This window comes from Cibotium barometz, chromosome 42 (assembly GCF_041138505.1).
Source record: "Cibotium barometz isolate CiBa-2024 chromosome 42, ASM4113850v1, whole genome shotgun sequence".
NCBI lineage: Eukaryota > Viridiplantae > Streptophyta > Polypodiopsida > Cyatheales > Cibotiaceae > Cibotium > Cibotium barometz.
Window position 1 is genome coordinate 36,732,615 of NC_141087.1, and position 18,145 is coordinate 36,750,759.

The following is an 18,145-nucleotide window of genomic DNA, read 5'->3' on the forward strand; positions in this document are numbered from 1 at the left end:
TGTTACGTGTGGAAGATCTGAGATGCTTATTTCAGCCCTTAACACCATTTAGAACATGTTGATGCAAAAATGCAGACAGAAGGGCAAGTAGAGAGAAAGAAAGAAAGAAAGATTTTATTAACGTCTTCCAAAAGACCGAACTCGGCCTATGAGACAAATCGGTGTACCTGTATGGGGTATCCTCTGTCATCCCAACAAAATGAAAAAGTACTGAACTAAAAAGTAGAGAGAGAGAGAGAGAGAGAGAGAGAGAGAGAGAGAGAGAGAGCTGGAAATTCAGTATTTCATATGGTACAAAAGGTACATGATCCCTTGCAGCCATGGGCTGCCTTCTGGAAAAGGTAGAAAACCCTAACCCTAGTCCTATGTCTTGACCCAACTCAACAAGGAGTTGAATGAATAAAACAATGAGCAAACATGCCTTTTATAGGCCTTGGATAGTTAGAAATCTGACCGACTGTTGGTCGGCTAGCCGTTTGGACACAAACATAAACAATGCAGATCCCAACCTGCTCTGCTGCAGCCGACACAGCCATATCTTGATCTTCATGCAGCTGACAGGTCCTTGAGTCCACTCTAGTCCAGCCCTTGCCTAAACTTGCACTCCAATGCTCCAAAATGTCTGGTTCTAGTGAGTCTTTATCATGTTGCCTCTAGGATTAGCCCTAAGATTAGCATGTACATGTGTGTGCACGTGACATCAGAAGATCACCAAGATAACTAGTCTCGGGAAATCACATCATTCATGTAAGGCTCCATGAGCCATACATGTACTGTCGTGTCAGGCTCCATACGCCATACAAACACACCATGTCAGGCTCCACAAGCCATACATGTATGTCATGTCAGGTTCCATATGCCACACATGAATAGTAGAAAATAGAGGCAATGAGGAATTTTGTGACATTTACCTTTATTAATAAAATATTACTCAACTTTTGATAAAGTCCTTGTGCTTTTCTTTTTTGGCTTTAAGGCCTTGCTTTTTGCCCTTAGAGTTGCTTTTTGAGAAAGCGGCTTTCAACTTTTTGATACAGCTCAGTCTCCTCTTTTCAATAGTGACCTTGGCTCACGGTCAACGAAGTTTGACTTTTTGCTTTTCCTTGCTTTTTGACCAAAACTGGTGCTTTTTCATGAGCCAACTTCAAGATCCCTGTTCCAATGCTTTCATCCGTCTGTCCATGTGTTCGGGCATGAGTTCCATCATGTGAAAAAGGGCTAGGAGGGCCACATAGTTACACTTGGTTTGAGTCCGCTATTCATTGTTGTGAGCCCTTATCTTTAAAAGGGCAAAGGAAGTTATTAATGCGAGACAAGTGTTATGTACCTGGACACTAATCTGCAAATTAGGAACCTAATCCAATAGGGTTAGGGGGCCGTGGGATTAGGGATTAGTACATTTATAGCAAGTTAGCTATTTATGGCGTAGTTATCACTATATAAGTGAGAGTTGGGTTATTATGTGATAGAGTTGTGTTGATGTGGCTTGGGCTAGAAGAGTAGACATTCTCATTCCACGTGCATGGTGAGTACGTAGGTTGGCGTGTCGAAGGCTTTTGAGCAAGCTTCAGTGGTATGGGACGTTGGAGTTAGACACGGGCCTATGGGATTGTGGAGGGCTTGTAGCCCTAGTCTTGGCTTGGGGGAGATCGGTCGTGGCTTGGAAGTGAGGTAGCGTGCTTCCTCATGATTTGGTGTAGGACTAACCTTGTTTCTAGTTGTGTTTAGGACAGATTTTGGGAAGGACATCACATTTGGTCATGGTTGGGAGGTTGGTTTAGAACTAACCTTGTTTCCAGTTGTATTTAGGATAGATTTTGGGAAGGACTTCACAACAAGGCTCCTAAAAACGTGCTAACGGTAGGCCGCTCACTAACACAAGAATGGATGAAATCAATGCAGAACACAAGCTAGGCCTACTTTTTGGAGGCTATGAATTGAACCCTCTCCACTCATTCTACATCTTCGACAAATATGTTGAGCAGCGAGTCAAGTGGCAAGAGTAGTACAACTAGCTCAAAAAGCAGGAGATTTAGCCCTTTGAAGCAGCCCGAACATTAGCACTTGAAGTACATCAATTCGTCCTTTCGGAGACTCAGCTCCAAATCTGGGAGTTGCCCTTCAACAACCAAAAGAGTCACTCCCATAGGCAAGTGAGGGACTTTGTTGGTGAACTGGAGGACTGGCTGCGCATTGAACTCATCCTCAAGCCCCTCAGATAATGAGGCGGTAGAAACCGCTTCTGGAGGTTGGTGACAAATTGGTCCCATTCATAGATGGCGACTCCAAACTGGGAATTGGCTTGTATTGGAATCTAGATTAGCATAAACACTAAGTTGAGGTAAGATAGATTCAAGATAAAGAGTTAAACGCAAAGCTAAACTCAACCCTAATCGACTAATGATTAGTAAAGCTTAAACAAGCTAGCAGGAAACCACCACAAGGAAGCTGCCACTATGTGTCATGTGCATGACATGGTCATGTACATTCTCAGGGCTAATCCAGAAGGGGCAGCCAGAAAAAGACCATTAGAGCTAGGACTTGGAGCACAAGATACAGAATTGGACAGTGTGGACTTGAGGAACAAGACTTGGAGGACTTAGAGGGCTCAGTCGGCTGCAAGGAAAGTGGAGTCGGCTATACCAGATGAGGTCGGCTGCAGCAAGGGCTTCAGTCCAAGGTGGAAAGGTACGTAGTGTACGGCACGCTATCAGTACGTACGAAACGTACTTCTGTACGGAACAAATTTTAAGGTACGTAAACAGTACGTCCATTTGTCAGCAGTCCTAGAAACTTGAATATTTTGTAGACATAGCAACCAAAATACTTAAAATAAAGACTGAACCTCATTACTTAAAGTTTAAATCAATTATCAGTTACCAAGCCCATTACACAATACCTCATGTCAACAGTCATAGTGATATAAGCAAGAACCATGAAAGTCATAGATGATAAAAGAGAGTACAAATATCATGTCTACAGCACATGTCCTGGTCCACAAGTGCAAAAAACAAAACAATGAAACACTACAGTTGTCTAGACTCTAGAGCATAGTCACAAGGGACGGGGGACGGGACGGGGGACGGCCATAAGTAGGGAACGGGGACGGGGGAGGGAACGGCACTCAAAAAATACTCTCTCTAAATTTCTGCCGCCGGGGGGATCCAAGGGGGGCAGCGCCCCCGAAGCTTGAAACGAACTCAAAATCGTCTCTCGTACTGTCTCTCTTAGTACTGTCTCCAACAGCCATAAACGGCTAGAAGAGCCAAGGCCCAACAGCCATAAATGGCTAGAAAACAGGCAGGCGCAACGGCCAAAAACGGCAGGAGCAACGGCAGGCGCAAGCGTCTCAAATCTCATCATCAGATGAAGATGATGAGACTTCTGAAGAGAGCCACACGCCACACATTTTTTATTTTTTTTAAATGATTCCGTACGGATCCATTCAGTACGGCACCGTACCGTACCGTACGGCTGTACCGTACTGTACGGATCCGTACGTACGTACGTACGGCAGCAACCTTGCTTCAGTCCATGGAGAGGCGCAACCCATATGTACATTTTTGTACTATATGAATATACTGAATACACAGCCATCTCTCTCTCTCTCTCTCTCTCTCTCTATTCACTATCTATGTTGATTGTTCTTTCATCAAGAGTTCCTATGCAGTGCTTAGGGCTGAAAGAAGACTATCAAAGCTTCTGCATGTCAGAGTGCAATGAAAGTGTATAACGGGAGCTCCCCGCTTATTTGAGGCATAATAAAATATCCCGTTTCATTGTTTATTCTCTTTGCTCGGGCAGTCTAGTCGTCTACAGTTCTACTGTTTTTATGGCAATCCTGCTGAGGGTGTGACATGTGGAAGCTTTGATAGTCTTCTTTCAGCCCTAAGCATTGCATAGGAACTCTTGATGCAAGAACCATCAGCATAGACAGAGAATAGAGAGAGTGAGATGGCTGTGCATTCAGTATATTCATACAGTACAAAAAGATACATATATTCTGGCTGCCTTGAGGAACCCCAAAAAGTCCTATCTAACGACCAATCTTCACTTGGGAGGGAGATAACAAACAATGATCAATATTATGCCTTATATAGGCTCTTGGCAACCAGGCCTACTGGCCGACTGCTGTTGGCCAGATCCCATGGACAAGTAAATCATATAAATCCAGTCAACTCCATCTGCACACTCTTATCCACCTGGCTGACTGATGGTGTGTCCAACTTGAACCTTTCCTGAGCCTGTCTAGGGCCCTAAACCTAATGTTTATCTGCTGCAAATCAGGGATTAGCCTGGGATTAAGCATGTCCATGTGCATGCACATGACATTCCCTTTTGCTGAACTTCATGACGGGATTCCAGCCGTTGACACTGGATGGCTGTCATCATCCCCTGTCTCCACACCACTGTCTCCACATATGGTCTCCCATACTTGTCACCCTTCATGGCATCTGTCACAAACCCCTATATTCTAGGGACATGCGGATGCGTGTCAGGCCTAGAAACATGCGGATGCATGTATGTATTATACCTGGGCATGTGTATGGATCATATGAGTGGATGCATATGAGTCCAAGGACATGGCATGACATTTGTGGAATTTCGAGCGGTGCCCGTGTGGATTCCGGCCATGCACACATGGTGTGTTATGATGGCAGGCGGAATATTTTCAAGTACAAGAATGATGATAGGTGGTTCTCCAAGTTTACATGTGCACAATGCATAAATGATGCATGCCATAACTTTATTTTACTTTGTGTGACATTGTCTTCTTGCCTGGACAATGCTTGTTATTTTGGCTTGTGAAGTCCGAGGGACCGGGGACGCCCGGGCACCTTGTGGACACATGTGTGCACTCCTGTTTGGGCCTAAAACTGTGGGCTTATGGGTTTTGCAAGTGGTAAGTGCGTCCACACTCAATTTACAGCTTACTTCATTTACTACTAAGGTTTATTGGTTTGCAGGTCCACACTCATTAATAAGTGGCCGGACAACTTATAATGCGTTCGCATTTGGTTGGACCAAAATTAATGAAGTCCGGACAGCTTATTGCCATTTCCCATTTGGTTGGACCTAAACTTATAGAAACAGGACAAATGGAGCACTATGGGCTGGACACCTACCTGGACACCTTATGATACATGTCAGCTAGCATATGTACCCACCAGGCCCCTGAGGTGGCACCTGAAAAAGGCGCCTCCCTCAAGAGGCCCTTTTGGGCTGTTTTACTCATTATTCAACATATTGGAGAGCTGGTTGGAGCTTTGGGAGTTGCTACAGGGCTGGTTGCTTGCTTCCCGGACTCACACAAGCTTGGACAACGATCCCCACACTCTTCTAAAGGGCTGGTTGGTAAATTTCAGACCTGCAAATTCTGGTTATTGCGAGTTTTGGGCTGGGTACAGGTGTCCAAAGTCAACTTGGACAGTACAGGACAGCTCTAGGGACCTCCACAGGGCTGTAGGACCCTTTACAGGTGGATTTCTCGCGACAGGGCTGTTTTGGACTGGTTATTGTACAAAACAGGCCGGACAGCAATGGAATATGTGAGCATGGATGTGTCTCAAGGATTCCTGGTATAGCAGGTGCTTAGGGCAAGCATTGGGGACACTTGCTCGCGGAGAACACAGGTTTGTGGATCAGTTTCTCGCGTGGAAACAGGGCCTAAAGATCCATTTACATCTTGTGCAAGGCGGAGTACCTGTGAGGATTGTGATACCTTGTGCAGGGTGGATGTACCTGTGAAGAGGCTTGTGCAGGGCGGATGTACCTGTGTGTAGGGCGGATGTACCTACAGATTCTCTTGTTTGAAATGTATTCATTCATAATGTATTTGGAAGAATCAGGTGCAGGCTGGTGGTGAATCCCTAGGCACCCGTAATCTTGTACTTTGCAAACTCTTTTGGTAATATAATCTAAAGGGAGGGGGGGGGTCAGCCTATCATCGGCCCCTTTATGTGGTGTACTGTCATTTTCAGCTTTGTGGTTGTAATGCTCAAGTGTTAAGTGCTCAGAATCTTGTTCACATTTATACGATTCCAATACATGCGTCCGCCTCCCGTTACATTGGTATCAGAGCTCAGTTTTTCCCCTCATTGGAAAACGGTCTGAGGCTTGGAATCATAACTGGTGACCTGATTTGAGTGTCATGGATAGCCACATTTCTGACAGTGTGGAGAACACACAGGACCGTGAATTTCATGGTACAAGGGATGCAAGAGATGCTGCAGGCAATAATGTCTATGGAGATGTAGGTACTCATGACACTATGCATTCTGATTTGGAATCTTTGAGGCGTCAAGTGCGACGCTATAGGGCTGAAACCGAAGAGCTCAAGTCATTGAAAAATGACCCGGATGTACAAAGGGTGTTGGCTGTGAAGGCAAAGGCTTCGGTCCATGAAGTCACTTTTGAAGCAATTGCAAAGGAAATGGATGTTGAGAAACCCCGAGAGCTTGCACTTGCATACCTAATGGTTAAGGGTGATGTATACACCGAAGCAGATGGTAGATTGGCTTTCAAGAAGCCACCCCTCATGGCTGCCTGTGGTGGTGCACATGATGCACAACAAGCAGGAAGAGCACAGCAAGTGCCAAATGCTGAAAGGACAAGAGTCCCTGGTGCTAGGCTTGATGCAGGTCAAGAGAAGAGTAAGGATGAGGGATCCTCTACTCATTCCCGCTTTACTCCAAGAAGACATATCCGTTCTCGTGTTGAGCTTTCCACTCATTCGGAGAGTGTGGCTCAAGAGAGAACGAAGAGGGATCGTGAATCTTCATCGCGGCATCATCACCATGGAGATGAACAGGATGTACATAGGGATGCACATAGAAGGAAGAAGCCTCGAGAGTTCAAGTCCGGTGACAAGGATGTAAAGTTTGAAAACTTTCAGGGACGGATGGACTCTACCAAAGCACTTGCTTTCATTAGACAGTTTGAGATAGCTTTTTGCAATGAAGACTTTTCGGAAAAGTCTATGCTCAGGCATGTGGGAATGCATCTCAAGGATACGGCAAGTGATTGGTGGCTTGCAAAAATACTTGATGGAAGTGCTGCCCCAACTTGGTCTTCTTTCAAAATTCATCAATTCTTGCCACCAAACTTTGCAGAGGATGTACGCAAGGAGTGGGATTGGCTGTCCCAAGATGAGGGAGAGTCCGTTGCTTCATACATAGCAAAGTTTTGGAAAGTCCTTCTCAAGGTTACTCCCTTCATGAAGATTGGAGAGGACGAGAAGAAGAGAAAGTTTGAATCGGGGCTCCATCACATCATCCAACAAAGCTTGGGAGTGTACCCAAATAAGACCATACAAGAGCTTATACACTCAGCCATGATTGCGGAGAGCTTGCACATGAAAGCACCCACAAATAAGCCATTTGCAGGTCAAAACAAGAGCAAACTGGTTATGACCAGAAAAAGGGTGGACAGCCACCTAAGAATGCTCCCAAAGATGGCCGAGATGCAAAGGATGACTCCGAAAAGAAGCCGGGGGGTAAACGCCACAATTTTGGGCTCTCAAAACAGCAATTGGAAGAGTACAGGAAGGCTGGAAAATGCTTTAAATGTGGCAGTAAAGATCATATATATCCTAAATGCCCACAGAATCCTAAGAATGCTGAGCCTAATGTGGAAAAGCCTCTTGTGAATGTTGTACCCGATGTGCAGGGTAATACAGGGCATGAGCCCAAGAGTAGAGTCATATGTAAGGCTTGGGGCAAATTGAAGGATCAGCCCGCTTTGTTTCTTTTTGATGATGCTTCCACAGATAACTTTATATCCGTACAGATGGCTGCCGCCATAGGTCTCAATGTGGAAGACATGGGAATGCAAATGAATGCAGATGCCGCCTTTGAGGGCAAACAGGTTGATGTAACTCCGGTCATTGGTAAGCTCCGTGTACATATACAGGACTACCTCGACCATGAGAGCTTTTTAGTGGCTCCTCTTACAGGTTGTGATGTTTTGTTGGGGATGCCCTGGCATCACCGTTTAGAGCCTATTAAGGCTTACAAAGAGAAGAAAATCAGCTTTGTACATAGAGGCCGTGAGCACTCTATAGATGCTGGTATTACTGGAAGTACCATACCTCTTGTAAGCCATGTACAAATTAATAAGGCAATAAAGAAATCAGCTTGTTCTTACTTGGTTTTTGTACGTGATACCATTGAACATTCTAGTGTTGATGTTAGTACATTAGATCAAGACAAGCTTAACTTTTTGAATGAGTTCAAAGATTTGTTTTGCGAATGCTTTGCCAGCAAGGTTGCCACCCGAGAGGCCGGAAGATCATTGCATAGATCTAATTCCCGGTAGCTCTCCACCTAATAGGCCACCATACAGGGTGAGTGCTAGTCAACAAGAAGAGATTATGGCACAGGTGAATGAACTTTTGGAAAAGGGTTTGATTCGGCCTAGTTCCTCGCCATATTGCTTGCCGGTACTTCTTGTTCAAAAGAAGGATGGTACTTACAGGATGTGTGTTGATTACCGTGCCCTCAATAAGATAACCATCAAGAATCGGTTTCCGATTCTGTGCATTGATGACATCTTGGACAAGCTTGAAGGTTCGGCATGTTTCAGCCGAATAGACCTCAAGAGTGGGTATCATCAAGTGAGAGTGGCACCTCAAGATGTACACAAGACTGCATTTAGGACAGCCTTTGGTCTTTATGAGTTTTTGGTGGTGCCTTTTGGCCTTACAAATGCACCCGCTACCTTCAACAGGATGATGGACAGGGTGTTCAGAAAGCATAGAAAGTTCACGGGTATATTCTTTGATGACATTATTGTATTCTCAAAGAATGAAGCCCAACATCGTGAGCACCTGGCTATTGTGTTTAAAGAGCTTAAGGAAAATCAGCTCTACATAAATGCAAAAAAGAGTGAATTCTTCCTCCCAGAGATTCACTATCTTGGTCACATTGTATCAAAGGATGGTGTGCGCATGGATCCCGCAAAGATACAAGTCATGCAAGAATGGCCAGAGCTGAAATCAGTCCATGAAGTGAGGAGCTTCCTTGGTTTATGTGCTTACTATAGGAGGTTCGTCAAGCATTTTGCTTTCATTGCCGCTCCGTTACATGAGTTAACGAAGAAGAAAGCAATCTTTAAATGGACACAAGAAGAGAGAGATGCCTTTCAAAAGTTGAAGAGTGCAATCATTTCGGGACCGGTACTCATTATTCCGGATTTGCACAAACCTTTTGTGGTGGAATGTGATGCATGTGGGGACTGCATAGGGGCTGTTTTGAACCAAGAAGGACATGCCATTGCCTATGAGAGCAGACGCTTGCAACATGCAGAGCTTCACTTACAGGTTTATGAGAAGGAGTTGTTGGCTGTAATTCATGCCCTTACTATTTGGAAACACTATCTTTTAGGGGCTGATTTTATGGTCAAAACTGATCGTCAAAGTTTGAGATACTTTTTACTCAAAGTAAGCTCTCAGAGAAGCATATAAGATGGGCAAATTTCCTCTCAATGTTTCATTTTCAGATTTTACACACTGCAGGGAAAAAGAATGTGGTGGCAGATGCCTTATCTAGACGACTACAGGTTCATGCTATTACAGTTGCATACCATGAGGACTTATCGGATATGCGTAATACTTATCATATGGATCAGGATTTTGCACATGTATGGGCTGATTTGCAAGAGGGTATTGCTGTTCCATCTTATGTCATAAGAGATGGATATCTCATGATGCAAAATCGTATGTGTGTGGTAAAGAACCTTCGCCATAAGGTTATGGATGAGTGCCATGCTCCTCCATATGCAGGTCATAGAGGCATTTTGGCCACAGCACAAGCTTTGGAGAGGTATTTCTTTTGGCCAGATATTCGCAAGGATATTGAAGCATATGTACGTGAATGTATGGTATGTCAAAAGGTCAAGTTTGACCGACATAAAGCACCTGGATTGCTTCAGCCTTTGCCTATACCAAATGAACCATGGGAAAGCATTGCTATGGATTTCATTATGGATTTGCCAAGGACGCCACAGGGAAATGATGCTATTTGGACCATCATTGACAGGTTTAGCAAGCAGGCACATTTCATTCCCGTGCGCAAGACAATAAAGCCAGATCATATGGCTAGGATGTTTTTGGCACAGATATTCAAACACCATGGCATGCCTAAATCTATTGTGGGGGATAGAGATCCTAGAACCACAAGCTTATTTTGGCGCGCATTGTTTGACAATATGGGTACAAAGCTGAACTTCTCATCAGCTTACCATCCACAGACAGATGGGCAAAGTGAAATAGCAAATTCAGCCGTCCTCGACTTGCTGAAATCTTGTGTATCCGACCGCAAATTGGATTGGGAGAAGTATTTACCACTTGTGGAGTTTGCCTACAACAATACGGTACATACTTCTACGGGCAAGGCGCCCTTTGAGATTATCTATGGCAAGGTGGTACTACCACCCATCCTTCGTACAAAGGATGAGATTTTTGCAGCAGATGAGTATGTCAGAGACTTGGATACTGCATTTGCACAGGTACGGACAGCCATAGAGAGGTCTCAAACCAAGAATAAAAAGGCAGCTGATAAGCATAGAAGGGATGTACAATTCAAACAAGGTGATTGGGTCTTGCTGAAATTTGAAAAGGCACGCCTTCGGAAGAGGCCAGGGAAAGAGGGAAAGTACCCTAAGCTTTCCAACAGGTACTATGGACCTTTTCAGATCTTGGAGAAGATCAATGATGTTGCATTTCGGCTTGTACTCCCAGATCATTGGAACATGCATAATGCTTTTCATGTCAGCCTATTGAGGCCTTATGTGGGACCGACATAGTTTGAGCCGGTTTTGGAAGACCCACCCGAGGTGGATGAACTCGAAGAGATTCTTCAACCTGAACAGATTGTTTTTCACAAGGAACGAAAACTTGCGGGAGGCAAACTTGTTCGTAGGTACCTTGTGAAGTTCAAGAATTATTCAGCTTTGGATGCGAAATGGATGGATGAGGCCTACTTCGAGGATTACCCAGATCTTTTGAAGGCCTATCTGGAGGCTTTTCAGTTGCGGTCAACTGATTAGAAGCCGGGGGGAATGTCACAAACCCCTATATTCTAGGGACATGCGGATGCGTGTCAGGTCTAGAAACATGCGGATGCATGTATGTATTATACCTGGGCATGTGTATGGATCATATGAGTGGATGCATATGAGTCCAAGGACATGGCAGGACATTTGTGGACTTTCGGGCGGTGCCCGTGTGGATTCCGGCCATGCACACATGGTGTGTTATGATGGCAGGCGGAATATTTTCAAGTACAAGAATGATGATAGGTGGTTCTCCAAGTTTACATGTGCACAATGCATAAATGATGCATGCCATAACTTTATTTTACTTTGTGTGACATTGTCTTGCTGCCTGGACAATGCTTGTTATTTTGGCTTGTGAAGTCCGAGGGACCGGGGACGCCCGGGCACCTTGTGGACACGTGTGCACTCCTGTTTGGGCCTAAAACTGTGGGCTTATGGGTTTTGCAAGTGGTAAGTGTGTCCACACTCAATTTACAGCTTACTTCATTTACTACTAAGGTTTATTGGTTTGCAGGTCCACACTCATTAATAAGTGGCCGGACAACTTATAATGCGTTCGCATTTGGTTGGACCAAAATTAATGAAGTCCGGACAGCTTATTGCCATTTCCCATTTGGTTGGACCTAAACTTATAGAAACAGGACAAATGGAGCACTATGGGCTGGACACCTACCTGGACACCTTATGATACATGTCAGCTAGCATATGTACCCACCAGGCCCCTGAGGTGGCACCTGAAAAAGGCGCCTCCCTCAAGAGGCCCTTTTGGGCTATTTTACTCATTATTCAACATATTGGAGAGCTGGTTGGAGCTTTGGGAGTTGCTACAGGGCTGGTTGCTTGCTTCCCGGACTCACACAAGCTTGGACAACGATCCCCACACTCTTCTAAAGGGCTGGTTGGTAAATTTCAGACCTGCAAATTCTGGTTATTGCGAGTTTTGGGCTGGGTACAGGTGTCCAAAGTCAACTTGGACAGTACAGGACAGCTCTAGGGACCTCCACAGGGCTGTAGGACCCTTTACAGGTGGATTTCTCGCGACAGGGCTGTTTTGGACTGGTTATTGTACAAAACAGGCCGGACAGCAATGGAATATGTGAGCATGGATGTGTCTCAAGGATTCCTGGTATAGCAGGTGCTTAGGGCAAGCATTGGGGACACTTGCTCGCGGAGAACACAGGTTTGTGGATCAGTTTCTCGCGTGGAAACAGGGCCTAAAGATCCATTTACATCTTGTGCAAGGCGGAGTACCTGTGAGGATTGTGATACCTTGTGTAGGGCGGATGTACCTGTGAAGAGGCTTGTGCAGGGCGGATGTACCTGTGTGTAGGGCGGATGTACCTACAGATTCTCTTGTTTGAAATGTATTCATTCATAATGTATTTGGAAGAATCAGGTGCAGGCTGGTGGTGAATCCCCAGGCACCCGTAATCTTGTACTTTGCAAACTCTTTTGGTAATATAACCTAAAGGGGGGGGGGGGGGGGGGTTCAGCCTATCATCGGCCCCTTTATGTGGTGTACTGTCATTTTCAGCTTTGTGGTTGTAATGCTCAAGTGTTAAGTGCTCAGAATCTTGTTCACATTTATACGATTCCAATACACGCGTCCGCCTCCCGTTACAGCATCAAGGCATATTACAATTCCTTTTCATATGGGATAACTCACGCACAGCTCTTCATCACTCCCATTTCACATGGTGAATGGACCAAATGACAATCACAATACCAAACCGATCACAATGGTGACCCTTATACAGGGCGAGGCCATTGGCACAAAAATGAGCGTGCACATTGGTCACCTCACTTAACACTCGTATAAGCTCTTACTAGTAGATTTCATTTCAGATAAATTGTAAACACATGGTCTTCATGTATTGGAGGTGATGCTACATAGTTTTAGATGACATGATCTGTATTGGTGTACTTTAGCTCAGAGTATCGGATGATTGCGAAAAAGGGGGAAGGTACCTTCTCGGAAGTTCTTAAAGCACAATGTCTCAAAACCAGCAAGTATGTTGCCATCAAATGCATGAAGAACACATTCGACAACTTGGAGCAGGTTCACTCTAAAACATTAGCAGTTTGATAAGTTTCGTCGTCTCTCGTGAACGGCAAAGCTGAACATTCTTGCTGTTTCTTTGTTTTGTACTGAAAGCAGGTGACCAACCTCCGAGAGATCCAGGCTTTACAAAGGCTTTCTCCTCATGCCAATATTATCAAGCTTTTGGAAGTTTTGTAGTATGTACCTGATCTCTTTGCCTAATTGCACTGGAGTTTCATAGGAAATTAGCCAATATTAGCTACATAATAGCCATTGGAAATTAGGTACACAGTAGCCTTTAAAAAAAAAACACCAAACAACTGCTGTCGGTTTACATAGAATCTAGATTAAGGCACTGTTTTGCCTAGTAGCAAAATCTAGAGATTCTTAAAGTTTGATTTTCTCTTAATGTAATTTTTTTACAATGAGAGAATGTTTGGCTTCAGCGACCAGCCTACAGGAAGACTTGCTTTGGTATTCGAGCTAATGGATATGAACATCTATGAGCTGATTCGAGGGCGTAGATCTTATGTATCAGAAGAACGTGTCAAGTGTTACATGTATCAACTCATAAAAGGTGGATGTTTTTCATAAAGATGATCCGCTGTGTACATTTTAGGAGTTAGAGATGCTGTGCATGCACGCGCACATGCACCCATGCATGCACACACACACACATGCACGAACACACACGCACGCACGCACACATACATGCATACATACGTGTGTGTGTGTGTGTGTGTGCTTATTACAACCATGAAGGGGATATCAGGCATTGTTGACCTGCTAATTTTTTCAATTGTGATGTAGCCATGGATCATATGCACCGAAACGGCATCTTTCATCGAGATATTAAACCAGAAAATATTCTTATCATGGATGAAGTACTGAAGGTTGTGGAAATCTACTTTTTTTAATACATGTGGAATATATTATGGGGACCTTTTTTTAAACTTCATGTCTTTTCTGAATGAAATTCACTTCTTTCATCTTCCAGTTAGCAGATTTTGGCAGCTGCAGAGGAGTGTACTCTAAACAACCGTACACAGAATACATTTCAACGAGATGGTAATACATACTAAAAAAAACTAAGAAAGAAACTTCTCTACTTGCATCTGCTTTGCCTACGGTGAAGGAAATGCCACCTCTGCCCCAAGTTCTCATCCTCCTCCTCTTAATACACATAGACATAGCATACCCTACCTCTCATCTACTCAACTATTCTTAGAGACCAACAAACATAGAGACATGCAAGCAAGAAAGGTTGGTAAAGCCTTTGAATCTTCCTTGCATGAAAGAAACATAATGGCAAGAGAGAAAGACCGATAACGATGCCCGTAGATTTATTACTCTAGGAAGACATGCAGGAGAGAGAGAGAGAGAGAGAGAGAGAGAGAGAGAGAGAGAGAGAACGCATGTGCTCAAAAAAGAGAGAGAAGGAATCATACGAGGAAGAGAGTGAAAGGCAGAGAGGGGAGAGAAAGAGGCACACGCAAATAGCAAGTATTGAAAGAGGGGCACGAATAAAAAATATGAGGAAGCAAGTGAAAGGAAGAGAGGGGAGAGAAACAAGCACACGCAAATCGAAGCTTTTTTATTTGTTGATTCTTATGTGGGGAATCAGGAAGATAGTAAAAAAAGCTTTCAAAGTAAAAAACGCGGAGAGTTGGAGCTCCCCTCTGTGCTCTTCCACGGTCCACCTCATGCGCCTTCTTGTGAGCCCCTGCCCTTCCCGCCTTTCTGCCCTCCTTCACGCCCCTGCCTCCTGCCCCCTATTGGAGGTGGCAATTCTCGTAGCTACTCTTAGGTTATCGCATGACTAGAAGTTGTGGTGGATTATCCCATATGCAAGAGCATGGGAAGTCGAAGAGCCATATATAGGGTGTGGTGGCACCTTGTCATAGATATCTCCTCCGGCCGGGCTTTTGGGGGGGAGCAACGGCTAGGAGATGGGAGCCTAGCCACCGACGTTGCTTAGTGCCCTAGGGTGGTGTGTGTGCTGCTGTTGCGTGACTTCGTCATGGTATCAGAGCTCGGCATGTGTGGTCTTGGGCGGTTCTAACCTCTGCTTGATCGAGATGCTCGAATTGAAGGAGGGTGTTGGAGGTGGCAATTCTCATAGCTACTCTCGGGTTATCGCATGACGAGAAGTTGTGGTGGATTATCCCATATGCAAGAGCACGGGAAGTCGAAGAGCCATATATAGGGTGTGGTGGCACCTTGTCATAGATATCTCCTCCGACCGGGTTTTTGGGGGGAGCAACGGCTAGGAGATGGGAGCCTAGCCACCGACGTTGCTCAGTGCCCTAGGGTGGTGTACGTGCTGCTGTTGCGTGACTTTGACACCTCCTTTCTGCCTGTCCGCCCTCCTCCTCTCCTGCCCGTCTGCCTTCTCCTTAGCCCTGCTTGACTCGTTCCTGCCGTCTTCTGTCCTCCTGCCCCGTCTTCTGGCATCCCCCCACCCTCACTCTTGCGATCATTTGGAGGTATGAGAGTGGTGCCCCATCACCCTCCTTGGATGCGCCCACAAAATCCTTACCAAAGCCATCAGTCGTCGTCGTCGCCACCTTCAGCCTCACCTTCCAGATTTGATCCATGGCACCCAAACCGGGTTCATTCAGGATAGGAGCATCTTGGACAACATCTTCACCTTTTGGGAGGCAAAGATATGGTAGTTCTGCTTGTGGACTTTGAGAAAGCCTATAATAGAGTAGATTGGGTTTTCCTCGAGGGCATCATACTTCGGATCCGAGGAGTCTCGTCGCTTTACTCCGCTCCATATCCAGGGGACCAAAGGGGGAAAATTTACGATTTTGTGATCAAGTGCCCTCTTGCCCCTTTCCTCTTCCTCTGTTGCAAAGGGGATGAACAGTTTTTTGCCTGCCAGACTCCAAGGTCTTTGTCTCCCCATTAGAGGAGTTACTCGCTTGCTTGCAGGATGACACAGCTACCAACCTCCCTGAAGAGGAAGGGAATCTACAGAGATTTGCACGTGCTATTAAGGACTTCCACTTGGCTTTTGGCACCCAGATCAACTGGCACAAGTCGTGTGGATTTTGGGTACCTTGCCCCCCTTCTTCTGAGCATTCAGAAGAAGCTCCTTTACTGAAGCCACTGCCTGGCTTTCCCTCGCTGTCCGCGTGATTGTGGCCACCATGTGGTGCATCACTTCTTGCTGGACATTTTCCAGGGCTTTACCTTGGACAAGTACAATGGCTGATCAAGAACTTTCTTTGGGCAAAGATTGCTGTTTGGCCGGCCTGGGCCAAGGCGGCTTGGAGAGTGATTATTCAGCCTCAGTTTGTGCATCATTGATCCACCTATATGGACTAGAGCCACGTTGGGCAAGCTGGTTGTTCGAGGCCTTTAGCCAGGTGGTGAGCCTTGGAAGGCCTTTCTTCTCGCACGGATATCGGCCTGCACCCGGTGGCCCCTGGATCTCTAGTGTGCGATGGATCTTCATAGCGGCCCGCTCCCACGGTCTTAGCTCCTCCTTCGAGGATCGTTTTGTAGTCAGTTTGATCAAAGCTCGGGGTGATCTCAAGCTTGCCCTCACCCAATTTCCTCGGACCACAGACGAGTAGAGACTCCGCCATCCCTAGGTTTGGAACCCCCTCCTTAGGATGCCTAGTGGCCCCCGCTTGGGTGCTCGCTCTCACATTGCCTTGGGACCCCTTTGCACTGGTCCCACTTAGTCTATGGAAGAGTGGGCCAAGTTTAGGAGACCGAGAGACGCAACTCACGGGGATCCGATGTCACCATTGTGACTTAATCTCTCTTAATTATCCTTAATTACTCTTAATCATTGAAGGGACACCAATGAAGGGTCACACCCTATCACATGGTCATCAGCAAAGGACATCTATTCAAAGAGACACATCTATTGATTAAAGGAACATCCAAAGGACATAACTATTCATTCAAGAGTGGCACCCTTTCGTCAAGGATGTGCCTCTTCATTTGTACCTCTTCAGGCCCTACTTAACAAGGCCTTGTGTCTCAATGCAAGAACACAACTTTCCGCTCTTTGCCTCATGTTTACTCAAGTATTTAAGCATTAAGATCTTTTAATTATGTTTAATTAAGATAAAGCTTAACAGTAGGATGTCCACAGCCAAACCCTAACCCTAAAATCAAAAAACCCTAACCCTAAAAATCTTCCAGCCCTAACCCTGAAATCAGCCTTTGCAAGGTTTGAATGGAAGAAGGGGAGAGAGTGCTCCGGTCCATTTTGTCCCCGTTGCCCAATATTTCTTGATTTATGGTTTTTCCCCAATTATGCAATAAGCCACTTCTATAAAAAAACCGATGGAATGTTGCACCCGGGCATTATTGGCCTTAACAGGGCTCTAATTGGCTACCTCTCCACCTACCTGAAGCATCACTTGGTCCTAGGCTGAATTGTCACATAGGAGTCGCCATCTTTCATTGGTGAAAAGCCATGACTTTTCACTTAAAAAAAAAAACGTGATGTGTAAAATTATAAGGCCATTAGCCTTAGCCTTATAACATACGGCTTCTTCCCACGGGCTACGAATGGCCAACCACGCACCTACAAGGCAACGAAAAAGAAAAGAAAAGAAAAGAAATGATCAACCCTTCATGTATGGAAACGCAGCCAGCTCACTGAGAAGGTAAAAAAAAAAAATCTGAAAACAGTTTTGTCGTCTTTGGAAACTAAAAAAAAAAAAACGGCCACATCAGCCTTGCTTTCTCCTTCGTCATTTTGATGCTCTCTTTCTCCTCAGTGCTCTGTGCATACAATTGGCATGTGGCCACTCTCTGACGTGCAATATTTTTTTTAATGGGAAAAAGATCCTTCTATTAGTTAAAGAAAAAACAGCCACAAAGGGCTAGATACAACCACGAAGGGCTAAATACAAACTCGCATCATTTAAGGGCGGGAAGCAAACGATCATAAGGGAAGAGACGCTTCTCCTCCAGCTAGTTGCTTTGTGAGGAGAAGGCTATCTCATACGCGCGCGGGGGGGGGGGATCCTGCGGCCTAGCCGCACAGTATATCAAAGAAGGGGGCATCGAGAGTCTCCT

General features: G+C 45.3%; 1 protein-coding gene across 2 annotated transcripts in view; it reads left to right on the forward strand.

Annotated features, from left to right (window-relative positions):
• Positions 1–18,145, forward strand: part of LOC147614445 (uncharacterized) — an 80,685-nt gene that overhangs the window by 21,178 nt on the left and 41,362 nt on the right. Inside the window, exons 2-6 of one of the 2 annotated variants that reach the window (XM_086780456.1) lie at positions 12,990–13,114; positions 13,214–13,293; positions 13,543–13,673; positions 13,907–13,989; positions 14,094–14,164. In XM_086780456.1, coding sequence (XP_086636582.1) covers positions 12,990–13,114; positions 13,214–13,293; positions 13,543–13,673; positions 13,907–13,989; positions 14,094–14,164 — 490 coding nt within the window. Of the gene's footprint in view, positions 1–12,984; positions 13,115–13,213; positions 13,294–13,542; positions 13,674–13,906; positions 13,990–14,093; positions 14,165–18,145 lie in introns of both variants that reach the window. The other variant, XM_086780455.1, reaches the window with a different exon arrangement.